We start from the raw sequence: 8,216 nt of genomic DNA, 5'->3' as shown, positions 1-8,216 counted from the left end.
CCCACAATACACACACACACACACACACACACACACACACACGAATAGGCATACACATGCATAAGCATACACTCACACATACATGCATACATATATGCACACACATGCATACACAGACACATGCAAATGTACACATATGCATGCACACACAAGCACTGATGACCTCATGTACACTCACGCACATGCATACATATATGCACACACAAGCATATGCACACACACATACACAGACACATGCACACGTACACATATACATGCACACACACGCACTGATGACCTCATACACACTGTACACACATGCATACATACATGCACACATTCATATGCACACATACGCATACACATGCACACACGTGGGTGTATACACAGACATACTGATGACCTCTTATGCACACACATTCCTCCAAGAGATTTGTTCTCTCATCAAGTGTCACAATAACTCTGACAGGAAGACACGGTTGGCCCCATTTCATAAATGGGGCAGACACAAAGACATTGTCCCAGTTTACACTGTTTGTGTGTTCGGAAGCTGTCCTCTGGGCATGGCAGGGATAGCAGCTGCCCTCTTGAAGCAGCCATGATTACCTGTAGGACACCTGCACAAAGTATCTGTCTGCCATGGAGGGGCAGTGCTCACCAGGGTGGCCCCTTCCCAAGGATTTATACAGCTAATGGTTGCTAAGTGGGAGAGGCCACACGAGGAACAGGTTTATAGACAGTCAACAGCAGCTAAGAGAAGAATTCTTAATTATTTATTTTCTGCGAATGAGTGTATTTGCCTCTATGTATGTCTGTGCACCATGCATATCTGGTGCCAGGAGAGAGCATGGGATTCCCTGGAACTGGAGTTGCAGATGGTTGTGATCTGACACATGGGTGTGGGAGTTGAACCCAGGTCCTCTGGAAGAAGTGCTTTTAACCTCTGAGCCATCTCTCCAACCCCTGCAAATTCTTTCTTTAAGGACATAAGTTTCTATACATTTCCCATACCTAAGTAACACTGAGTAAACTAATTGTTTCAGCAAGCCACACAATAGTCTGTGAGTGCTGGAGCTGGAATAAGCAGATGGACCAGGCCTATGGTGATCCCAGAACACAGTCAAGGATCCTTGCTGAGTATGCCCTGCTGGGCTGGAACAGTGTGAGAACAACAGAAGGAGACTTCGGACACTCGTGGGGGGATCTAAGGGAAGTGAGGGAGAGCGAGGTCTCAGGTGTCCGGGAGTAGGGTAGGCAGGAGGGTTTAGCAAGTACTTTCAGCTTAGACTAGTGAAGCTAAACATCCTGGGAAAGAGTTGTTCCTATTAACATGATAGCCTAGGCCTGTGAGGTGTCTCAGTGGGTAGAGGTGCTAGCAGGAAAGTTTAATGATCTAGGTCTATTCCTGGATCCCACAAGGAGGTCCTTTGACCACACACACATGATGGCATGAGTGTACCTGAGCTCACACACACACTTAATCACCCCCACAAAATAATAAATAAAAATTAAAACCTGGCCACTGGGAAGAAAATAGATCAGGCTGACAGAAACTGACACACAATCCATTCTGTAAGTCTTTTTTTACCCCTTCCTTAGAGATAATCACTTGGCATACCCCATTTCCCTCAGAGACATCCTAGTAAGGAAACAGAGATGTCATTTTCTACATCCTGAGAAAGCCACTTAATTTCTAGCTAGAATACTTAGTGTATATCTGAAGGCACTGGCCTTGGCTATGTGTCAGAGCTCTCGGCCTACAGAGTAAGGACTGGATCCTGGATTACAGCCCTCTGCCTCCAAGTGGTTACCTTGGAGTAGGTTTCTGCAATCAAGAGGATTCTAGGAACAGAGCTGAGACAGAGGAGTAGCCGTTGTCACCCATGTGGCCTTCTGTCCTGTTCTTGGTAAAGGAAAATCTGCACAGAGATCCTGTTCACCTTTCGCATCTCCTGATGAGGTAGGGTCCTGGTGAGGTTTAGAAGAGGGAAGGAAACTGGAGAGCCCCACAATATGCTAAGGACCCTAGGACAGCAGCTGAGGAGCTAAGCCTCCAAGCAGCAAGGTCCCTTTGCAATCAAGGCCAGCACTGAAAGGGAGACCACAGGTCAGGGGGAAGGGGACATAGTGGCTGCCCAGGAGGGAATCTGGATTCCCCTCACCCTGGACTTAGTGAGACCTTGGGAGCAGCCACAGCTGGCTGAGACAGGAGCATTCCTTTCCTGCTCCACAGCGGGCTCCACCAAACCTAATATTTAAAATATGCCAGTATAGGGGAGCTCACCTTCCTAGCCCGCCACAGATAAATCCCTGACTCCTCGTGCCCAGCATCCTGGGAGCTGTTAGCAGAACTCTGGCTTGAGGGATGCAGAGCAAATTAGGGAGACAAGAGAGTCAGGAGAGAGAATATCTTCAGGACAATCTTCTAATTAATATTAGCACTTTGGGCAAGGGCTGGCACCAGGCTGGTGACTAGCAGTGATCTGAGAGAGTCTAAGGCTAAGGCCAACTGGAAAGGGAGAAGTCTGAAGATGTTCTGGTCCCACCTTAGAAGGTGGTTTACCTGGTTGCTAAAGGATCAAAGTAGCAAGGGGCGCTGGCTATTAACTAGGCCGCTGACCTCAAACAAGCCAGGCAGCACCCAGAAGGCTGATTCTCTCTTGTAGCAGTTTCCCCCCAGAATTTACAGGAGCTCCCAGTACAGCACTCAGCATTCCCAGACCCACCAGGTCCAAGATAGCATCCTCTCCCAGATCCCTACCTTACCCCTCACGCTGTAGTCGATGAGCACGCTTAGCCGGGCAACAAACAAATCTTTAATTTTCCTCCAAAATACTTTAAACTAACTTTACAAACAGTTTCTTCAACTCTATTTTTCTCACTCCCCATTCTTTCCGTTGGGAATATCCTAGGTCAAGATCCTTGGTCCCTCCGGGTGGTAGGCGCTGATGCTTATGGGAGCAGCTAGAAGCGGTGTGGCCAGCGGGACCCGCAGCTCATCCGTCTGGCAGCAAGGCTAAAGTTCCGCTGGCCTCAAGTTCGGCCTTCCTTTTCTCGAAGAATCGGGAGTAGGCGCGAGTGTCCCGCCCAAGGCTGGCCGCTGGGTTGCAGCAGGGCTAGCAAAGAAAGTGCAGCCAACCAGGCTGGGTGCACGCTGGGCTCGCAGCAACTCCGCAGCGCCTCTAGAGGGCTTGCCAAGGCTTTCCAATGGCCTGGATGTGCTCTTTGGCCTTCAGGCGCAGCGCAGCGATGCTGCTGTTGCGCGGGTACGCCTCCTCCAGCGAGAACTTGTCTCCGAATGCAGGCGCGCACGGGTACGCTGGCGGTGGCCCGAGCTGCTGCAGACCTGGACCCAGGGGCGCGGAGTTCAGGAAGGGCGGTGGCGGCGTGTAGCTGGTCGGGAGACCCTGTCCCGGTGGCCCGAAACCTGGCAGGCTCTGCAGCGCCGTAGCTCCTCCGCCAGGCAGCGGTGGCCCGAGCCACGGCTCCAGCGGTAGGGCGCTCCCCGGAGGTCCGCTACTGCTGCCCGGACCGGTCCCCAGGGGAGCCAGAGCCGTGGAAGGCGGGGAGCGGCTGAAGGAGAGGAGAGGCGAGTCCTGCAGCTTCATGGACGACACTTCCAGTTTTTCCTGACGCCTCCACTTAGCCCTTCGGTTCTGGAACCACACCTGCCAAAAGAAGTCGCAGACGCCTTCAGGCTAAGGGGAAGGGTGGAGGGAAGTCCCCACCCAGGGCAGGCGAGTTAGCCTTACCCTCCCTCTCCACCTGACTAATAACCCCGGGACTGCTAGAAGGGCTCAGACGGTCCTTTACTCCCTAAGTCTTTCCCCGGTTTTCTCCAACCCTTTCTTTTAAAAATACTCTCCTTTTTGTCGCTATCCTCTCTGGCTCCCAGGTCTTTCTTTATCACACCCTACTCCTCCAAAGCATCCCCGTTGTCCTGTATCTTTTATTCTGGGTTGTGGTGGTATCTGTTTTAACCCTTAACAGGAGAAGACCCTCAAGGGAAAGAGAACAGCGAATTTAGCTCTGCGGCTAGACCGCAGGATGCTAAAGGCAGGTTTCCAGGACCCTTTGGTTGGCGGCCCCTCTCGACACTTAAGTTTGGGATCTTGCTTCAGCTCTGTGTGGTGTAGCTCTCTCTCAGTTGCTGCTTCCGCTACTCTGTTTTATCTGCCCCCTTTTCTCTATTATTATAAACCCTGGTACACTACGTACCGGCCGCTCACAAGTTAAAATGCTGCTGTATCCAGCAGGTTTCTTTGGCCTCGTGTGTCGATTCTCTGATAATTTCTCGACTTTATTTAATTGGTACCTGTTTAGTATTTCTGAGGTTCCTATAAATTACTTTCTGAGATTACAATTGCTCAAGTGGATTATTATGTCTATTTTTATAGTATAGACTTTTGCCCTTTCCCCTCGTATGTTGGCTCATTGTTGTATATAAGGGACTTGCTTTTCTTTCTTTCTTTTTTTCCCACACAGGGAAAAGTTCCTCCTCCACAGGACATTATGGTTTCTTGCACATGAGCCTTTACTACTACTAATTTAATAAAAGCGTGAGTACAGATGCTTTACTGTCCAGTCCCACTCACCTCCAAAACAGATTCGGTTTCTTTTAGTGGAGACTCTGAAAGAATTTTAGGGCAAAGTGGTATCCTCGGGGTTGTATTTATGAAGGAAATGCTGCATGGACCAATGGGAAACGTGGGTTTGATATAAATAGAAGAGCTGGGGAGGTGAGAATCCAGTACCGGAGTGGAGGAGGGCCAAGTATGTGTGGCCCTTGACTTAGGAAGAAAAAAAAACCCAAAATATAAATGTCTCCACACAAGGCACCAGCCACCAGGGAATATTAGAAATTTGCTGAGAGTGGAGAGAAAGAGAGATTCTCCAGCTCTGGATCCAGTTTTTAGGGTTACATGGCTGAAGATGGGGAGAGCTGGCTACCTTTCCTCCTGCTGTCCTTAATCTTGTAGGAGACCCTCCTGGTCCCCATCACACCATCTGATGATCTACTTATGTGGGAAAGAAGCTATGTAACAGTCACAGGAAAGCTACAAACCCTGCTCTCAGGATTCTCCTAAGTTAGTGGACAAGAGCAAGAGGGACAGGCGAACTTGATGCGAAACCGTGCCTGCTGCCGCGGTCTGTAGGATACCGGGAAGCGAGCACACAGCTTTTTCTCTGTCTTCCTCTACAGTTTCTTCCCGTTCCTGTCCCTGGACAGCACGTGCTGAAATTTCCAACTTTCAATGAAATCCATAGATTTACAGTCCAGAACGAGGAGAAACTCGATTTATTTGGTAGTTAATTCCAAACCACACTGGGGAGGTCTGCCTCCTATAGCATGTCTTCCTTTACTCTAAAGACACAGCTATATAAATGCCCAAAGCCTCAGTTTCTCTACTGCCTGGAAATCCAACTAAAGAATGCCCCCAACTACGGGTTAGTTCCGCTCTCAGATGCAGTGAATTCGTTCTCGCTGCCTCCCTCTCAGGCCCCTGTAAACTCTCTCAGTTTGGAAGCCCTCCCAGATTTTTCACAGATGACTAGCAAATATTTTAATGATTGGGGATTAAAGAAATTCAGCTTTAATTAAAGCGAAAACTCCCTCACGATAAAAAGGAAAGGCCCGTGTAAAAGGAAGAAAAACTCAGTTTCTTGACTCCATCTAAAGTTTTAACTGGCTGCTTACAGGGGAGGAGAGTTTTCGTTTTGAACAACGTGCGCAGTTGGTGACACTGGTGGCAGCTAGGGCCTCAGTCCAGTAATACTCCCCCTCCCTTGCACTCCGCTATTTTCACGTTTTTCGATTCTCTTTGCGTTCAACACCCCACCCCCCACCCCCGCAACTCCTTTTCGACTGCATCTAATGAACTGTCAACCTCTTCATCTCCCAAGCGATTTCCAAGTCCTTTTCGTTTAAAGTCCGGAGCCCCCTCCCCCATAGGAGACATCTTACTGAACAAGACCGTTCAAAGGGTAGTTCATGGGGGAAATTGTCGAAGACACTCCTGGGCTCTGGGCTAGCGCTGCGGAACCATGGAAGCAATGCACTAAAATAATTGCTGCTCAGTCCTCCGCCTCCCCTCCCCCCATCCCCGGTTCCTGTCCGTCAATCCAAGAGCTTACCTGGACCCGAACCTCGGGTAGGTTAACCTTGCCTGCCAGCTCTTCGCGGCTGTACACGTCGGGGTAGTGGGACTTCTCGAAGGCGCGCTCCAACTCGTGCAGTTGATAAGTGGTGAAGGTCGTGCGGTTGCGTCTGTGCTTCTTCTTGGGAGGTTCCTCCTCCGACAGCTTCGAATCGCCTGCTGCTGGCCCAACCGGGAGTCCTGGGCTCGGCCGTGCCTCTCCTTGCTCCTTGGGGTAGCAGGGGCGAGTAGCTAGGGCAGCGAAGCCCCAAGCGGTCAGTGACACTCATCACGGAGGCGAAGCCGCCTCTCTACGGCTCTAGGCGACCCAGTGGCGCCTGAACTGATTTGAGGAGGTCCACGATGGGGACCCTACGTGGAGTCCCTAAGATTTCTCTAACCTCAAGTTGGGCAGACCCCAAACACGCTGACCTAAAGGTAAAGAAGAAGGAGCTCCTGTCTCACAGAGCACCCCAAAGACTTTGCAGCCTTGCTGCGTACTTACCTTCGTACTCTGGAACGAGCCCCGGGGCTGCTGGTGGCGATGACTCCGAGCCTCCGGCTGGCGCCTTGGGGCAGGCGGGCCGGGCTCCCAGTCTGGGATCGCGCTCTTTCGAGCCCCTGGAGCTCCTCTCTGTAGGAAAGGTGTCTAGGATTCCATCTTCCTTGGTAAAGCCCAGAATGGCTTCGATGCTATGCAAACGCGACGTGCTCCCGCCCGGGCTGCGGAGCAGGTGGCCAGCGAGCGAGAAGCTCCCGTCGGCCATGGCTGGCGCGCAGCCCGGCAGGTGCATGGGGAGACAGGAGCGCACTTTACAAACTGGAGTTCGATGCCCGTTCCTCTTCCCCAGCCCAGCCCTCAAATGTGCACTTCTAGAACGTGAGCAACAGGATGGGTCCGACCAAAGCTCAACTCGGCGGGCAACCAGCTTAGGCAACCGCTCGGGAGGTGGGCGAGCGCTGGGCCAGCAGTCAACTAGATTGTCGCTGCAGCTGGAAGTTTGGCCTCGGGGTAACTGGAGCGTTGGTGCAAGAGGCCTGCAGCGCTCTAGTCCGGGACTCCTCCCTCTCTCCAGACCCAGCCCTTTCCCTCTGTCCCTCCCTTTACAAAGGGCGGGTCTTTTCTCTGATCTGACTAGGGTCCTGGGCGTGTCACCCAGGCCTGCTCCCTGAATTCCCTTCATCTACCATCTTGATCCATTTCAACTCCACAAATATTTTCCGGGTACCAGGAGTGGGAAGTTTGACAGGAGGAGGCACCATTCCACCCCGATAGGAGCCTCCCTGGACCAGACTTTCCAGGGTTCACTTCTCCCCCTTTCTGTATTCACCTGCCCCTCTCTTGCCTACCTCCTCCCAAAGCTCGGGACCATCTTCCCGCACTTGGAAGCTCCAAGATCAGCTGCAGGCTTTTCGGCTATCCCTGGGCGATGAAGTTAGTTCACAGGCCTTCCTGTTTGAATCTTCCCTTAATCTTCCCCCTCAGTCTTCCCCTCATTTCTACACCTATGCTTCTGTGCTTTGCCTTCCTAGACTTAAGGCTTCCTTTGTCTGTGTCTGTTTTTACTTCTCTCTGTACCCTCAGAAGTGGTGATGGCACAGTTTGTGCCCGCAGAACCCATGACCTCAAATATGACAGTTCCCAGGACTCGCAGAAGACACGCAAAATTTCCTTTCCTGGGCTATCTTGACGGGCCAGGATCCTTCACTGAATCACAGTGATAAACAACACTGCTCTTTTCCCACTTCCATAAGCCAGGAAGACGACCCAAAACTGATGGGTAGGGACATTCTCCTGGGGAGAAGGTACTAGTGCATCCCTGAGAGTTAGCACCCTAATCCGCTTGAGTCCCTTCCCCCTTGGGGGCCCCTTGAGGCTTGCTTGACCCAGAGTGACTCAAAGGCTCAGCAGAAAGAAGATTCGTAGCAGCCTCATCGCTGTTAGCAACTGTGAGCACTGCACGCCTCAGAGCCGAGGGTTAGATGCCCAGCTTCGCTGAAGGGTTAGTCTGAAAAGGCTACTGCAGACGTCCCTGAGGAGCTGGGGTCTCGCGTTCCACAATTCCGCCTTTCTCAGATCTCCACCAAGACAGACTTCTT

General features: G+C 51.5%; 1 protein-coding gene across 1 annotated transcript; it reads right to left on the bottom strand.

Moving 5' to 3' along the window:
* Window positions 1-3,161: 3,161 nt before the first annotated feature.
* Window positions 3,162-6,910, bottom strand: Rax (retina and anterior neural fold homeobox). Its single transcript, XM_028774162.1, has 3 exons — window positions 6,622-6,910; window positions 6,115-6,368; window positions 3,162-3,647 (listed from the first exon to the last, which is right to left on the bottom strand). Exons 1-3 carry the CDS (start codon window positions 6,908-6,910, stop codon window positions 3,162-3,164), a joined length of 1,029 nt encoding a protein of 342 aa, XP_028629995.1.
* Window positions 6,911-8,216: the final 1,306 nt, after the last annotated feature.

Source organism: Grammomys surdaster, unplaced genomic scaffold (assembly GCF_004785775.1).
Source record: "Grammomys surdaster isolate TR1022 unplaced genomic scaffold, NIH_TR_1.0 239, whole genome shotgun sequence".
NCBI lineage: Eukaryota > Metazoa > Chordata > Mammalia > Rodentia > Muridae > Grammomys > Grammomys surdaster.
The sequence above is the reverse complement of the archived record's forward strand: the minus strand, read 5'-3'. Positions and strand labels throughout refer to the sequence as shown.

Coding starts and splice junctions, on each gene's coding strand:
- Rax (XM_028774162.1), bottom strand. CDS start 6,910: ATGCACCTGCCGGGCTGCGCGCCAGCCATGGCCGACGGGAGCTTCTCG. Junction 6,369..6,621: donor GCTCGTTCCAGAGTACGAAG/GTAAGTACGCAG, acceptor TCGCTGCCCTAG/CTACTCGCCCCTGCTACCCC. Junction 3,648..6,114: donor TACCCGAGGTTCGGGTCCAG/GTAAGCTCTTGG, acceptor TTCTTTTGGCAG/GTGTGGTTCCAGAACCGAAG.